This window comes from Augochlora pura, chromosome 2 (assembly GCF_028453695.1).
Source record: "Augochlora pura isolate Apur16 chromosome 2, APUR_v2.2.1, whole genome shotgun sequence".
Lineage (NCBI taxonomy): Eukaryota > Metazoa > Arthropoda > Insecta > Hymenoptera > Halictidae > Augochlora > Augochlora pura.
This window is the reverse complement of record NC_135773.1, coordinates 22,670,683-22,688,268: the sequence shown is the minus strand read 5'-3', so window position 1 is coordinate 22,688,268 and position 17,586 is coordinate 22,670,683. Positions and strand designations below refer to the sequence as shown.

Here is a 17,586-nt window from a genome sequence, read left to right as displayed (position 1 = left end):
TCGAAATGGTTTTGTGTAGTGTTGGAGTACTTAATGCAAAGAAACAATCAAATTAATAGAAAGCAAAAAGCCTTTTTAATTATCATCGTATAGTACATTTCATTTATACAAACAATAGGTAATAATACAGCTATGTGTGTATATCTTTTTTCTGTATGACGAGGTATTCTCAATTTTACAAGCTGTGGAAGAAGATGTAACGAGTCACTTTAGATCACTTATGTCGTGCAATCTATTTCCAAGGATACGTATGTAGCATGTAATGTAGAAAAACAATGGTCAAGTAACAAGTAATAAACAGTATCAAATATTAGGATAGTACTGTACACCCAAGAAGTACTTCAATTCATTCTGTACACATATATAATGTTAACACAATTAGACAGGTACCTACAGAAGTATAATCGAATTTAGTGTGTGCGTATAACATTACATTCTTATGCACTTTTCCATTAATATTTACATCGCTACTGAATTGTATAGTATATCTGTTAAGTGTTTGTAGTATACTCAGGAATAAAGAATAATACAACAACGGTATCATGCTGTGCAACACAAATTATAGATTTTAAAACCAGCACAGTGGCGGTAAAAAATGTAACAGTAGACAATAAAAATATAGAAATTCTCATCCAATATGAGATTGTAACAAGAATAAAGGTAACTACATACTGACTCTTTTCTAATTTCGGATGACTCCGATTGAACATCAGTCTTGTGAACAGTGTTTGTAGAAAAACCTTTTATAATACGTAGACCCACGAAATTTCTGTTTGCTAAGCTTATTGTGTGTTTAGAATGCCAGGCACTATTAGTTTAATGAATTCTATTTAAATATTCAATTATTCGCCGTATATGACTTTTCCTTTCATTTCTTTTCGGTATTACAGACCGCATTGATTAATTTGCTTTTGTATCTTACTATATAAAATCTGTTGACAATAAAAATTGTGTTAGAATTTAACATACTTTTTTATAATATAACGTAACTTTTATGACTAACCTGTCGCACTGTGAGATCCTGTATTAAAAGTATTTTTGATTGATCTGCGCTACCAAATATTTTTCCAAGCTTTCTCCTCCTCGTGCCGTCTTTAATAGAAATTTGAATACCCCTGTCAACTAACTTTGGCAGTTCGCCAATCTCTTGCCACGTATAGGTCCAATCCACCTAAAAGATTATTTCGTACGACCTGATTGCATTTATATTTACAAACTTTGCAATTAATTGACTAGATTTGAAATCTACCAACCTTCCATCCACCAAATAAGTCACAATGTTCCAAGTACGCTATCCTCTTGTCTGTGAGTAATATTACATCTTTAGAAATGTACGTGTGGTAGAAATAAATATCTGTGGTTGAATATTTTCCTTTTTCTAATTCCTGCAGAAATAATAATTCATGAAACCTGATAATTGTACGATTCGTAAAAATAAGAAGCTCTTATACATACAATTAAAATCTTATGCCCCTCAGCCCGTTCTCTTATGTATGGCCTGACTAAATTGTCCGGCTGGAAAAATCTAGGCGGTCTCGTCCTTTTTACTTCTTCATTTAACTCTGTTGCTCTAAAATATAATTCGAACGGTTTAATTAACTCTCTTGAATCATTAATAAAAATGAGTAAATTATTTTATACCGTTTCACTGCTCCTAGCGATCCGCTAGCAAAATCTATAACGCCAGCAGTTGGTCTAGTAACGAGACCAACGACACCCTTCCCGAATCCTTTGAAGAAGCCTTCCACTCCTTCTTCTTTGGCACCCGATATAGGCTTCATTACGACGCCAGTTACACCATCAAACACCCCCTATAGCATTCACCATTTCTTCTTATATATTCAAGATCTATTTAATCATTTCACCGTCCTCATTTTGTACGTACCATTACCAAACCTTTACCACTCCGAGCGAGACCTTCTTGCAAGTTAGAGGGTTGTTTGTTCAGTTGTTCCTGTCGTTTCCTTTGGTAATCCTTGTCAAATGTAAGAGCAGCTAGGCCTTTGCCTAATATAGTAAATACGATAATTATAAAATGAGTAGTTACAATAATGGCATCAGTAGTTACTAATTGAATCAAAATGTGTACCCATGGCTCCAGTAATTTTTGAAACGGCTCCAGCCATTCCGCCAACTGTGTGACCTAGCATACTTCTTACACCAAGAAATAGTCCTTCTGCAAATTCTCCAGGTCCTTGTATAGCACCTTGGAACGGTTCATAAAACAGGTCTTCGATTCCTTTGACAGTACCAATTACAAGTCCGTAGGGATTGCCGATCACATCAAGTCCTAAAACGAGGACATAGGCTTGCTTGATCGCTTGACCAACGTAGTGCATTGTCGCTTCAGATATTAGTTGCTTATTGGTCATGAAAGTGTAATCCCTTTCGAAGTATGCTAATCTATAAAAAGAAAAATTAATTATTACGATCAGTTGGTTAACGGTAATTATACAAGGCAATTACTTGAAAACAATGTCGTTGATGTCTGTCAATGTAACACCAATCCCTTGTAACAACACGTTTAGTACTTGGGGCACTGCCGAAGGTCCACTGCTACTTCCAGACATTGAGAAACTTATGTGTATCTAAGGAATGTAAAATAATTGCAGAATTGTAGAATGTACGATTAAATATATGTTTCCTCAAAATGTTGATAACAAACCTTCAATGGAGAGAAGTGGAGCAAATCAAAGAAGTTCTTCTGCTCTGCTGTTGTAATTAGGCTCACGTGGTACATCAAGGGCTTATCAACTAGCTTCATATCTATTCTAAATAAATCAATCTGAAATACATAACCGATATTATTAAAAAGTACATTTACTAAAGGGAATAGTACAACTAGAATTTACCTCTTCTGTATCGTTCACTTCATTTGCCTCGAACAGTCCCATTATGGCATTAATAAATACAATATCTACTTTCACATGGAATTCCTGTATGAGAACCTTAAAGTACCGAAACTGCTGTACACTGCTGTGTTCTAATAACCGTTTGACCATACTGAGTTCAGCAAATGGTTTCATGACTGTTGGACACAAGCATAAAATAATAAATAAATGATACAAAGTATGTGTAATCAGGAAAAAGAAAAAAAGACATACCGGTACTTTGAGTGACACTCTTTGGAGGTGGTACCGGAGCTAAAATGACTGGGAAAACACAATCTGAGAGTTGATTGTCTACTTGGAGCCTGTTGATCTTTGCATGTAATTGCACTTGATGCAACGAAGTTCGGTATTGCAACCATAGTCCTGTTTGGAAGGTTCGCCGCAGAAATCTACGGTGCGGCCTCAACATTTCCATGTTCATGTAATCAATCTAAAATCAAACTTGATTGTGTTGAATTTTGTAAAATTTAATTAGCACGATTGCATTTGTAATTTCGATTACCTCTAATTTTGGTTCAAGCATCATTTTATGCGACGGATCGCTTCCTATTTGCAATTCTCGAATATATTTCTGGTAGCCTTCTTCTATTATGTTCACCTCGTTCGTATTGAGACCTCGCCAGCGATGGGCAACGGATTTACTTGCTTCCCAAATGATTCCAGAACTACATTAAAACGATAATTGCATAAATAAATCATTATATATTAGATATTTATACATGAATTTATACGGACTGTTTACCTAGCTATGCACATGTATAGTAATTCTGATCTCGTTATGTTATTCACAAGTGACAGTCCAACTCCATGAATACTTATTGTCACCTCTTGTTCTATCGTTTCGAAATCACCTGCCAGTTGACAGTCTTCTGCAATCTTCATGTTCGACGTGAACAAAAGTATGCGTTGAGTACCATCCAAAAATGAGACATAAAATACTTCTTCTTCTAGATCTGGCAGTTGGAAAGCACCTAAATTGTCCTAAAAGATAGATTTTTGAATAATAGTAGTAACAGATATAGTAGTTAGAATTTCGTAAACTACCTTTCTCAGAGTGTCTTCAATCTCCTTTTTATTATTGTCCTCCCATACTATTTTCTTTTGACCTGCAGGATTCTCCCAAGTGTAGAACATTTTATTGTACGACTGTACAGATCTGAACACAATCATAGTCTTAGCACAATGGAAGTACTTATCTTAATCTTGAACAGCGGAATTGTACTAAATAATTTTTCAAGCCAGATACATACCTAACATTCAGTGAGCCCTTTTCCCAGAATTGAATAGTGTGAGGAGTATGATTAACGATCAACGCTGGAGCATTTCCGTAAGTGTAAACGGATAGAGAAACGTAAACTCCGCCTTCGCTGACTTGAATATCCACGTTGATACCGCCATACTGTTAACAAATACCTTTAACTTGATGTGTCAACGAAACAAATATTAGTTGTACTAGTGACAAATAAAACAGATTTTCTATACCTACAGTTTCAACGTACAAATAACAATATATAAAGATATCATTTAGGAGCAAACCTTGTTATCTAATTTTAGTAAAGTTGTATGACTTTCAGTGTAAATGAACGGTGCAGTTGTTTCAGGTTCATCTACAATCTTGGCTCTTAATGTTTTTTGTTCATTTTCAGAACGAGGCCAAAGAGCTGTACATTCGCCAGGAGGAATCTAACATATAATATAACACTGTAGTGTATAATATGTGAAAATTTTAATTAGGAAACAACTTTAATTTCTTGAACAATTACCTTAAACATAGGATCAGCTGGTCTATCACCTTCTTGACATTCAAGAAGGAAATTAGAATTATTTATGATTACATAGTATGGTGTAAATGTAATCTGCTTTGTCAAAGAATTATAGGTCAATTGATTATGAACTCCAATCTATAAACATAAACGGTGTTAATTCATTCTATGATCGCGTAAATAATCTTTCAATAATTCGATATAAAAATTGTTTAATGTTTAATTAAGTAAGAACCTGGTATGTGAACCCATTGTATTTGCAAACAACCACTCCTTCGCTTCCAGCAGTGTCAATTGGAAACTTATCAGACCATTCTCCGTCTTCCACTCTGATCATTGCTTTTTTTTTACCAAAGAATACTTTCGAGCGAAACGAGAATAGTATGGGTCCCTTGAAATTTTCTGGATGGTACAATACATTTAAATAGTCATCCCCGCTCTGAAAATATTCACACAATGAAATGCTTTCAATAATATTGTTCGACACATGTTTTAGCAAATTACTTGAGACGTGCAAATGAAATGCAATTGAATTTATTCACTTTATTTTTGTATAATACCGTTCATTCAAAGAAACAATATTATACGTTATTAAATTGTTATACAAACAATTACAATATACATAAAAATTTGCCAACACCGGTTAACAATTTAGTCCTGTAAACTCATGTACCTAAATTTTTCTGATCTTCGAATTCTTTCGTTTTATACATGAAACATATTTTCAAGAATTTTTGTACAAGAAATTAACTGCGGTGATTGTGTAGAAGCATTTGGACTTTGCACACGTTTGTTAATTCCGTCTCTACGGAAAAAATATGAGTGAATGAAATAATTTAGAAAACTTGCAACATGAGTTAGTCACAAAATGGAACTATGGTGATGTGTCTTAATCTTCGAATGTCATATGTACAGATTGGTGTTAATAAAACATTATATTCGATATTGTTAGTTCCAGTAGAAGGTTTAGTTGAAAAGAAAGCATTAATTAGGACAGAATAGGGGTTTACAATACATTAACAAGAAAATATACATAGATACACCCACGTCACCAGATTATATAAAACGTTTCGATTGTACAGTGTAACATGGAATCAACATCACCAATATGAAATAAAAATAATGCGTATCGTCACCGAACGTGCTTTCTTCTTCCTGTACTCTGCACGTTGTTGATGGGGTTTCCTGACACAAAGCAAATTCTGAAAGATACCTTTCTTTGAATTCTCATGACATCTATAAGATTCAGATGATCATTTTAATTCTATGAAAGCTTCTTCATATTTATGATTCTGTAGAATCAGAGTAATTCACGAGCCTTGTATTTTACGTTTGTATGTTGCATAAATAAAGCTGAACTTATTTATGTTATTTAGAAACAGATTATAAAGATCCACATGCTGTAAATCGCGATCAGAAGAAAACAAAATATTCCCGCTTTCAAAAACTACTTTTAAAAAGAATTTGATCTACGTAATACTTCCATCTCAAAATTAATTATATAGAATCATGTAACCACCACTATACGATAGTGTTCATTTAGTAAATATACACATAGCTTAAAAGCATGAAAAGGTACTGTAACGTGATATCACTACCTTGGTTGGACTTGAGTGTTCTTTGCCACCCTTACTTGACTTCTGTAAAATAATGTATTGTATAAGATACGACCAGATTGATTGAAAGAGTTTTGCAACATTATACTACGTCCAGCATGCATAAGGCGGTACAAATATTACAGATAGCGTAAATAGTCAGACTCAAGCACAGGAAGTTGAACGGCATGCCTAACGCACACACTATAGCTACTAAAATCGTCGTCGTTGTGTGATCATGGATTTACATAATACTATGATCAATTCAAATAATATGTATTTATGTTGCGCAGTTATTAATCAAATTCTAACAAAAACTGAAGAATAAACTTTAGAACAAAGTATAAGCAAAAATAGGTACGAAATTTACAGAAAGATTGGTTGTTTGAAAGGAACACGTACATATGTAATAAGCAAAATATATATAAGCCAATAATTTGAAAGTTATGGCCAATTACTTCGTTCTAAAAGATGAATTAAGTGAGAACATGTTTCCACTGGTACTCACCCGATAAGACAACATTAAACCTGTTTTATTCAACATCCAGAATGGACAGTATAATGCCATAACGATAGAGCCGTGTTTGTGGGAAGTATGCATTCCCAAATCCATTACAACCTTCTGTGCACTGTCAAATGATTCGAAAGACCAGACTGAGAATTCTGGAGGGTTTGCAAGTATTTCGCCTCTGCATGACCAGTCTTTCTCTAAATAATTAGGTAGCTACGAACAAGTTATTAAAGTTAGTCATTAATTTGTTTTGCAAAAATTCATATCTGTAATTTACCTTAATAATTATGTGAGACTTTCCAGGATCGATTGTAGGAATTTGATACGATGTGCCTGCTTCCAATAACTTATCTTGGAAAGTTCCAGGAATGGACACAATAATGTCAATAGGTAGGAAATTTTTCAAGTAGACAGATGGATACAAATGAACATTGTAAATAGTACTAGCCATCGTATGTCGGCTCGTATTTTCAAAGTAGACTTGTTCAATTTCTCCTACAACCTGTAAATGATTCGATACACCATTAGAACGGCTCTTGTTGCGTACAAATCGCATTGCTTATTGTTAGATTTTATACTATAATACTATATTACACTATCATTCTTTACACAAATATCTATGTCAGTAAGAGTATTTTCAACGTCGCAGCATATACATTCTAAGTAACAAGAATGAAACGCAAACTACATGCAGTTGACATATTACAGTATGCATGTAAACATATTACAGTAAATATTAATGATATAACATGTATCATCAACATCTCCTGCATATACATATATTGACTTCATGGTGTTTTGTTCTGTATGACATGAGTATGTGTAGCAAAACAAAAAAAAAATAAATAATTTCTGCTAAGAAACATCTAATCATTTAGTATTATCTGAATAGCATAATTAATTCTGAATTAAGGAGAAGAATAAAACAGAATAAGAGGACAATCCAAGAAACTTATACAGCATTCTTGCAAAATATGTCAGAATTAAGAGTAACCATTGTCCACTCTGTTGTTTATTCTTCTTTCTGCATTTGTTTATTGTGTTAATGATATAATATACAACTAGCAACTGCAGTATATGCTATTGTGTTGTCTGCTGTAAATACACATTCACATTTAAGTTATACAATATTAAGCTATCTAACAGTAAGAGGAAAATACGTATTTGTTTGATACCCCAATAAATACCTAGATCACAAACCTTTTTTTTAAAGCTAATTAGGAAAATGGTAGTACCTGAATAGGTGCTTTCACATATTTTGGGTGTTCAGAAGGTAAACTTTTCAAGCAAAAACGCTTGATATAATCAACGAAATGACAGAATATGGATCGCCAGTTAATAGCATCAAATAATAAGCCAACAGTGTTGTTATTATATAAAATACTACCAACCACAATCATCACGCAAAACATCTAAAAGTAAAAACTGCTGCTTATGTAACATAGAAGTATATAATAACGTTTGAACGAAACCGTCTGTATATACACACCGTACAAATTAAATGTCTATTCATACAATCAGTGCTTAATCAGATGCACAAAGTGCACTTTTAATTTAATAATGATGGTATAACGTAATTAGAACATAATAAAAGAGTTCGGCTAAAAGTGTCAATGTATAGAAGCATTAATACAGTGAATTACCTTTATGTAGAATGGTTCTACTATTTCCTGTTTCGTACGGCTTTCACATTTTAAAAGTTTTGTCATAGACACTGTCTTTTGCAAATCTTTCCAAACGAATGGTTCTATCGACACCATATACCTGCAAACCAAATGAAATGTACATGTAAGCGCACTTCAAATAACACTATATTATAGGAGTGCAAGCATTGTATTCAGTTATATTACTTATCAACGCTGAAAAATAGCCAATAAGTGTTCGTTGGAGTATACACTGCATCTAATGGAAGATTCAATTTGCAATCTGGAGCAACAGTGCCCACACATTCAACTTCGTTCCCACGTCTAGTCATGTAATATACAGATATTGGTTCACTGAAATGATTGTGCACCTAAAACGCATATAGTATTATTGTATCAAGCTCATTAAATTGGTCACTAGTTATTAGTAGATAAATGAGAAGCAAACCTGAAGAATACTTCTAAGTGTTACAATAGTACTCCCTTCATCCACTAAAACATCAGACACGATTCCCCATTCTTCAGAACTTTCCTTTCGATATCTCAAAGAAAAGAACCTCTTGTCGGCTCTTAGAATGGGTATAGCCAATGTGCAGCCGATTTCTTTGAACTTTCAGAAATATTGTATATGAATTAAATTGAGAATGTTATTTTTTCGCTTAATTTTTCAACAAACAAGAATAGTATTAAAATAAAATCTATGCTACCGAAATAACGAATTTATCATCTTCTTTTTCTTTAATTGAATCAGCCTTCAGTTGATCCAACAGGGGCGTTGCAATTTTCGTTGTTTTGGAGGCAAGTTCCACTGATGCACCGGTCTCAAGGATTACTTCCATATACGAGTCCGTTTTTTCTCCTGTTATCTTTGACCTATCATCAAATACCTACAATAAAATCGATGATACAATGCTCAAGCTTCGACGAGTTTCATTCTAGCAAGGCTTTATAAGTTGATTATAAAAGACACCTTGAAGTGACTACGTTCTAAATCCAAAACCATAGCCAAACCGGTTTCATTTTTCAGCACGTAGGGCGCAAGGTTTTTAGCAGCTCCTTTTTCACCAGCAGTCATCGCAGATGAAAATGCATTGCCAAGCTGCTTGAGCACATCGAGACAAGTCTTGGTCACGGTTATTTCCAAATTTTCCTGTTGCAAAAACATATTGTTAAAATGCACAGACACAATTGTTTAAATATGACTTACCGAAGACTCTATATCAATGGACATTTTCGCTGCTTGGTGCCAGTCGTCCGGGTCATTCTCAGAAGTTGGACTTGCAACACTAGCTCCTCTAGAGGCTATCGGGATTTCATTAAATTGTACCTGGCAAATATCGACAAGAATGGTATCAAAATTACATAATTCAACTAAATCATATAAGATATACATTACTTTTGTTTTCAATTCCCATGGCGTAGAAATACGTTTTCCATTCCTCATCCCCTCTATGGGCTCAATTAAGGGCTCCCACAAAGCAAGACAACTGTTATAATATGCCATAATCAACGACATTGTAGCCTCCACGTTCATCTGAAAGCATTCAGTTTTTTAAGTAAATGTAATGAAGATACAATTATGAAGAAGGCTATTACAATTCTTACCGACTTCGAGCTCCAATCATTAATGTTGCTCTGAAAGCCAATATGAAGCAAAAGCATGGGCAGGGTTTTATTACCAACACCTGCCTCTAATGTAAATAAAATCGTTGGTGCAGAAATGATTGCTAACTCTGGTTTATAATCTGTAGCAACTTCGTCGTCAGAATATACAAATTCTTCTAAAGCTTCTACCCCAAATTCTATTAAAAAGAGAGTTATTATATTAACACATTAAGACGTCGTAAAATTGCTGGTCAACAGCGTGTTAACATGTTTTGTCACAATTGTGTAATAAAAAATTTGTATGCATTACCTGTTTTGAGGAACCAAAAATCACTCTCTTCGTATGGTGTTACAATCCACAATCCTTGATAATTTGGTTCAGGAATTTGATCCTCTTCTTGATCTTTTATTTCTGTTTTCGTAACAGTATGAACAACTTTATTTAATATCTCTATTACACCTGCGAACAAAACATTAAATAATGATTACGTGTCAGAAATTTAGTATCTTCAATTATGTGATTAACATACCTGGTGACACCGATACGTGAATATCAGTACAACAAACATCTATATGAAGACCTTTTCCTTCCGGTGTAGAGCCAGCTACGCTAATACTACATGGTCGTAGAACCTTCAAACAATAATTAACCATATAATTTGCGCTTATATATTGCGGAAAATTAAGATATTTAAAGAAGGAAACGTTCAAGTTTTACCTGATATATCCAGTCATTCCTCTTCACTGGATTATATATACCAGCCAAAATCGACAAATCTTTTATAGAACCAGTTATCACTTGGTGTTCACCCATTAGCCGTACTTTTAGGAGCAGTTCAGTCTTAAAAAATAAAAAACATAATATATAGTACATAATAATATTTATAATACGGGAAAATTTTAGATAAACATTTTTTACATTCAATATGATGCAATTTGAATTTATGTCATCCATGTCTTCAAGTAGTATAATATCTGGCTTCTCAATGTGCAGATTAATAGTGAACATTTTCTTATTTGGTGCAGCAGGAGTGTGTTTTTTCTTTGGTACTCCTTGGGTTGTTGGTTTACTTGTTGATGCATCCTCTTCGGTGGTAAAGAAATCCTTAAGTTTCATTAAGTAATCAAGGGACACGATTATACTAAAGGAGAAAACTCTGACATCAGCTGTAAGTAAGAAATTTATCTTGTTAGTGAATTTATTTTAATAAAATTGAAAAATTTATCATAAAACTTACCAAAGGTATCATTCAAGCTTTGTTTAATAGTCATATCTAACATACTCCGAACCGATTTTGACTCTACTTCCACTTCATCCATATTTGGTACAGTAATCGTTCTTTCCATGATTCTAATCAGAGAACCTTGTCTACTGTGGCGTGTGTCATCTAAAGTACAGTTCATAAGAAGTATCGAAGTTGCCATTAAACCATCGGCAAATATTCTTCCTTTCAATGCAAAATGAGTCAAACAAAACTTTGCCAATCCATTCTCTGGTAGATGTAATAGGGAACTTTCAGACCGTAGCTGCAATTTATTGTTATATTTCAAGTTAAGATAATCTCGACTTGAAATAATTAATACTAACTCTACATTAATACTAAATTACCATTTTAGAACCACCAGTATATAAACTAATAACAAGACTATCCATAATAAATTCAAATTTAATGGATGTGTGTGCATGTACTTGCTCCTGTAAGTCAATACTTTCAGCATCTGTTGTGGCAATCCTTTCACGTTTATCTATTTAAAAATGATTATAATCAGTTGAGTATATTCTTGACCATAGATCCAATGAAATATTATTCAGTCTTACCACTTTGATGATGTTGAACTTCGACCTCAAGCTTCTTGTCAGTTTGTGAATTACCTTGAATAGGTTTCGTTTCTTCAACCTTCTCACCTAAGTTTTCTTCTAATACCTTGAGCGCGGTCACATAATCTTCTTTACTAATCAGCAGGTTAATTCTATTTAATCTGCCGGACATGTCGATATCCGGAATAGAAATAAACCAAGCTGTCGATAGATTGCGTTTAATAAGTAACGTGAAACTAACTGGTTCTAGTAGTAATATTTCATTCTCAACTGTAAATTGGTTCATATTCAACTTCACCCTACGAAGATATAATAAAGTAAACATGTACTATCGATTACTCGAGTATAATTCATAATAATTACCTAGATAATTTCAAATTTTGCAATTCGATTTTCATCTCATCAACAATTGGACAATCTCCTGCCTCGTTTGTGACTTCTAGCTTTTTAAATACATTGCAGACAGTGAGATTACCCATGTCCAGCGATAAACAATGATTGCTCTTCGAATGCATCGGCACGTAAATAACAGGAGCCTTAATTTTTACTGCAAGCCCAATGCGTGTTGCACTTTCCTGTACGTCTTTAATGTTTGTTTTTGCAGCTTCTGCAGCTGCAGCTGATGCATCCTTTATGGCTTGTTGTGCTGCTTGGAAGTTGTTTAAGAAACTCATTATGCTGGTAACAAACATATTTAAAAAGACAATGCGATAGCAACCCATCAGTACGGTAATAGACATATTATTTTTATCAATCTCTGAAGGCTCAATATTATACATTATAATCTGAACTTGCAAAGATTCGGTGTTTTCTGTTACCGATACAATGTCTCTGTAATCTGACGCAGCATTAAGGTCTATTATACTTATGGAGGATAAATTAACATTTGCTTGAGAATAAGAAGCTTTCATTATAAATCCTACTGTAATCCCATCAACGTCAAATGCAGTGATTTCTTTACATTCACTGACAATCTTCATACGAATAGTTCCGACCTTAGTCTGAATCTTCAAATCAATATGTTCAATCATTGTTCTCTTTCGACGCGTTGAGCGAAGTTTTTGTCTTTGAATTTGTTCTCTAAAGAAAGTAGATGTTTCCTCTTGAATAGAAGCCAAATGACTTACTTTTGGACGTACTGGATGTTCTATATCCACCATATTTTTTGTTATCGAATTCATTTGATCCTGCATGTGTGTTGCAAACTGTAGAAGACTTATTAATGCTTCCTGATGAAGTAAAACGTCTAATGTTGTGAATTCTAACTTTAATAATTTAATAACGGATCCATGTTTCGTTGTGAAATCTGGGGACCGCTTGTTCACGTTTATATATTGCATTGTTATTAAGTACTCGTTTATACCAGACGTCATAGGCGTATTTACCATAAATATTTCAGCTTCATTATGGTGTTGTTTCACTTGAACACCACCTAATCTCAATAATATCTCTTGATCGTACGTTCGCTGCAACATTTCCGCTTCTACTTGCAGTATCTCGAGCCTTATAAACGGCGTTATCACATCGCCTTTTTGAGAGGAAACTAACAGTGCAAATTCTTTCATGACAAATTTAATTTCTAGATCAATGCTTTGTTTAACAGTTTTCACTTCCTCTTTTTTCTTTTCGGAAATAGTGGAAATATTCGTCAGCTCTTTGAACAGAGATAGTTGAGAAGTAGATTTGTTAAGCGTGGATTTCGGTTCTGTGTGTTCGTCCTCTTTTGGCAATGGCATGCTCTGAGCGATAGACAGAACTTCCAACAGGCGATTGTCGGTAATATTGATTACAAGTGACGGTAATTGACCAATAAGCCTCAACTTCGGAAGGAGAGGATCATCAGTCACCAAGCATTTGTGAAATTGTATTTCAAGCGTGGTTGGATGCAACAATGTCATGGAGTCGTGAACAGTTGATAGAATTGTGCGCCACTCTTCACCCGGAAGAGAAACTAGTACTTGAACGTTAACTATTTTTAGAACAAATTTATCATAACTGTGCTCTCGGAGATGCAACAATACGTCCTCTTCGCTTTTACCCATGCTAATCAACTGTTTAACAGACACATTTGTCTTATCCTCTTTTGGCTTCTCTAATGAGTGGATTTTTAAACTACCAAGATTAACTACTAACAACGACTTTGTGCTGTTGTAAAATCCACCATGCGGAATGATCAACTGTGACGCCTGCATGTCGACCTGTTTTAAATAAAGAATATTTTTTTATTATTGAGTACTAACAAAAATGAAATTTATATCGACCAATACTATAATTGCTATGGTTTATGATACAGCACATTTTACCTGTATATCTAATACTGAATGCTTCTGAATAGCGTGTTCTAAGCCAAGTGCCGACATTTCCTTGAAACCCTCAAGCTGCTCTGCAGCAGCCGCTTGAAGCCTGCACAAAGAAAGTAATAATAATTGATTTGAAAAAATTAGATACATCTCGTACAATTATAAAAGATAGTATTCTTACTGATTTAGAGTCGATGAGTTTTGTACTTTAAACAAATTAACTAATTCTATCACAGTTTGTGCATCATAAATAATATCCACCGATGTCGACCTTACTATAACGCGATCGCCGCATAACTTATCCAAAGGATTCTTTTCATACGACACATATATTAAAACTTTTTCAGCACTGTGTTCATGAGAATTGAAAAGCGAAGGGACATGATCATTTTGTTTTGTTCCCAGAAGCTTCATTTCATTGATCGACGCTGTAACTCTATAACGAAAGAAACGATCAGGATTTAAATTTAACTGTATTGGAATCAAAAAGAATTATTAAAAAAATGTATATACAATATAGCATTTGCGGATGGTCTTGAATTGAAGACAGCTTCAACAACGTGAAGTTGAAGATCCAATATGCATGGATAATCTTTGTCTGTGTCTAAAAATATTATCTGAAGTTCATGGAGAAGGAACCGGGTATCTATCATCACATATGTTTCAGGATAATGAGTTGGTGCACTGTTTTCTTGGTAATCGATAGCTCTGAACAGTTTCTCTTTTTCTTGCGGCGTCATCGCCTGCTCGAACTTTCGCACTGAAAAATACATTTTTTCATATAAAAAGAACAAGTTAAGTAGAAGATCAATAGTTGGTCCATTACTTATTGCTGCTGCCGAATTCAAGTCTTCAGCTTCCTCCGCTTGCGAGGTAGACCAGAGGAATCCAAACCATCCACGTTTCGCCTTCAGATTCTTTTCTTTTTCTGCCAATCTTTCTACCTATAAAAAACAGACTAAATATAATTTCTTAAGTAAATCACAAAAAGACACGTGTGAGTCTTACTAATAGTAACACGGACTTCCATTTCGATTTGTTGCCTAATGATCACCAAGTTAAAGATGTCCAATTTTTGTTCACACTTTGTGAGACGATCTTCTATCTCCTGTGCAACTTTCTTAACTGTTAATTTTGTCTGATACACCTCCGCATATTCACGACATAGATCTCTATGCTCTTTCATGTGATTCCAGTCCCAATTCCTACGATTTCTGCGTACTGTTTCTTCCAGAATACAATTATATGCGAAATGCCACCTCAAAACAAAAGATCGCGTTGTATTTTTAATTAAATGGTCACTATAACTAATGACAATTTATAATGATTTAGTACCATTCTTTATAGTGTCCCCTGTACGATGTTAAATTTGGTCTATACTTTCTATATGGTGCTGCTCTCTGAGCATGATCTAAACCTTCACCTAATTGAACAAGAGTGTGATACTGTTTCTTTGTTAGTCCTATCCTCAATTTTTGCATTTCCAAGTCCACCCACACCTTAGGGATGGTGTAATTACTGCCATCCGTTTCCGGCTTTGGATTTAACTTTAATTTTGCGTTCACGTTTATTGGACCCAATACTGAAAAACGAAGGTTCTATAATTTTGAGAAATATACAGGGTGTCCTAAAAATACTTTATCCAAACATTTTTTGTATAAACTACTCATGGCAATGATATTTGTGCTCACAATATTGGTAACCCGGTGGGTTATAATCTGTAGTAGCAATGCCACTGCAAAAAAGATCGGAATAGTTTGTTTGAGTTTTGTTACTAAACTGTTCTGTGGTTGTATTGAGGTACACAGCTAATCCATTCAATGTGCATAACTAAAAAAGAAAATACAACTGTTACATTCGGTACTATAATAATATTTTTGCTCGTACAGCTTACCTTATAAATCTGTGGTATAGCATACATATCTTTCATGTTACCAACCGTATTCCAAGAATCTGTACAACTTTCTAAAATGAATTTATCAAGTGTAAAACCAACCGAAAATGGATGATCTTTAAAAGATACATGGTCCTCATATCGTACATGTATCCTTTTAATCTCAACATGTATATTTTTTATCATACGGGCAATGAGCTTTTCAATCATAGAATCATCTAATTTTTCTTGCACTATAACAGAAAGAAAAATGTATATTTGTTAATTGTAAGTACATAAGCATTCCTAAATATTTCAGATGTTGATCATAGAAATTTACATTTAGTATCTGCCAGCTGCTTTGTTTTTTCAACTCTTGCAAGCTCTGCTCTTTTGGTTTCAAGCTGAACTTTGCTTTCTTTCTCAGCATCGTAGGCAACTTGACTTGTTGGTACTATGAGCAGGAACAATTCTTCAACTATTGCATCAATTTGACCATTCCACATGTCTTTAAATGGTATTTTTAATATAAGTTTGCCTGCAGAAAAGAAGTACTCTATTAACCATTTCTCTTTTACATTTGGTATTTGAACAAATGAATAGTTCATACAAACCTAGTCTCCCATATCCTAATCTTATGGGTAAATCCAGCACATCCAGTGCTGTCTCTTTTATCAATAGATCATTTAACACAACATCCCCTTAAAAGAAATGTTACTTTAAGTAATGTATAAATTACATAGAAGAAAGCCGAAACATACGTATAGTTGGATAGCATAATCAACTGCATTGTACATATATAGAAATGAAAGTGTTAGTTTTTAATTCACGTTTTAAGACTTATTTCTATTCCTAAATAAAAACAATTGCATTTCCCATAGTATACGTCATAAGCGATAAAGAGCCAGGCAATATAAATAGAAGATGATGTCAGAACGATGTACTAATAATAAAATACATCTTTGTAGGTTTACGAAATTTGTACCGCGTTAAATAAACGACCATTGTTTTCGCTTTATTTTAATATTTCCAAATGTTAACAAACTTATAAGGAAATCTAAGGATATACAAATGTATAGACGTATGCATTATATATGTATATATATCTACTTTCTGACCGTGTGCCGACATGTATACATATTTGGTATGCTTTAGAAAATATAGAAAGGTAGAAAAATGATCTTACCTCCCCATAGACTGACTTTTAACTGCGTGTAATCCAAATTTTGTATATACTCCCCCAACACTTTGTTTAGGAGTTCGGTAACGATTGATTCGAAAACCATTGTTGATTTTTATTATGTCAGCCTATAGTTAATATCTTAACATCTATATTAACACGATTTAAACGGGTAACAAATATTTAACAACATTCGCGTCCGTGAATTCGATGGTTAACGGTTGGCGCATAAACGTGAAGTCAATCGATAACAAAAATACCGCATAACCTAACACGAATTCTGCGTTTACACGTGTATTCTATATGACTACCACCGTTTATCAAACATAATGTGCAATTATGTGTTACGATTCATAGATTCCGCACACTCCTAATTATTGTCATTGTTGCACACTATTGATAATGA

General features: G+C 34.0%; 1 protein-coding gene across 4 annotated transcripts; it reads right to left on the bottom strand.

The window, feature by feature from the left end:
- Nucleotides 1-52: 52 nt before the first annotated feature.
- On the bottom strand, nucleotides 53-17,523 carry Vps13 (vacuolar protein sorting 13C). Of its 4 annotated transcripts, XM_078195320.1 has the most exons (49): nucleotides 17,187-17,523; nucleotides 16,615-16,701; nucleotides 16,341-16,538; nucleotides 16,022-16,254; nucleotides 15,819-15,957; nucleotides 15,463-15,709; nucleotides 15,152-15,386; nucleotides 14,954-15,071; nucleotides 14,641-14,887; nucleotides 14,309-14,563; nucleotides 14,131-14,230; nucleotides 12,191-14,025; nucleotides 11,828-12,126; nucleotides 11,618-11,754; nucleotides 11,247-11,535; nucleotides 10,928-11,175; nucleotides 10,727-10,849; nucleotides 10,539-10,641; nucleotides 10,319-10,468; nucleotides 10,009-10,205; nucleotides 9,800-9,937; nucleotides 9,611-9,730; nucleotides 9,374-9,553; nucleotides 9,111-9,290; nucleotides 8,852-9,013; nucleotides 8,611-8,774; nucleotides 8,404-8,524; nucleotides 7,038-7,262; nucleotides 6,758-6,973; nucleotides 6,253-6,294; nucleotides 5,791-5,856; nucleotides 4,890-5,093; nucleotides 4,655-4,792; nucleotides 4,428-4,574; nucleotides 4,142-4,290; nucleotides 3,936-4,047; nucleotides 3,634-3,872; nucleotides 3,394-3,556; nucleotides 3,105-3,321; nucleotides 2,853-3,028; nucleotides 2,666-2,785; nucleotides 2,467-2,588; nucleotides 2,090-2,403; nucleotides 1,886-2,007; nucleotides 1,642-1,811; nucleotides 1,456-1,570; nucleotides 1,254-1,385; nucleotides 1,004-1,171; nucleotides 53-932 (listed from the first exon to the last, which is right to left on the bottom strand). In XM_078195320.1, the coding sequence occupies exons 1-49, from the start codon at nucleotides 17,284-17,286 to the stop codon at nucleotides 885-887; spliced, it is 9,810 nt and encodes a 3,269-aa protein (XP_078051446.1). In that variant the 5' UTR covers nucleotides 17,287-17,523; the 3' UTR covers nucleotides 53-884. The 4 variants fall into 4 exon arrangements, with proteins under 4 accessions (XP_078051446.1, XP_078051450.1, XP_078051455.1 ...); XM_078195324.1 differs by lacking the exon at nucleotides 5,791-5,856; XM_078195329.1 differs by lacking the exons at nucleotides 5,791-5,856; nucleotides 6,253-6,294.
- Nucleotides 17,524-17,586: the final 63 nt, after the last annotated feature.

Coding starts and splice junctions, on each gene's coding strand:
- Vps13 (XM_078195320.1), bottom strand. CDS start 17,286: ATGGTTTTCGAATCAATCGTTACCGAACTCCTAAACAAAGTGTTGGGG. Junction 10,469..10,538: donor TCACGTATCGGTGTCACCAG/GTATGTTAATCA, acceptor TTTTGTTCGCAG/GTGTAATAGAGATATTAAAT. Junction 8,775..8,851: donor CACTTAGAAGTATTCTTCAG/GTTTGCTTCTCA, acceptor TATGCGTTTTAG/GTGCACAATCATTTCAGTGA.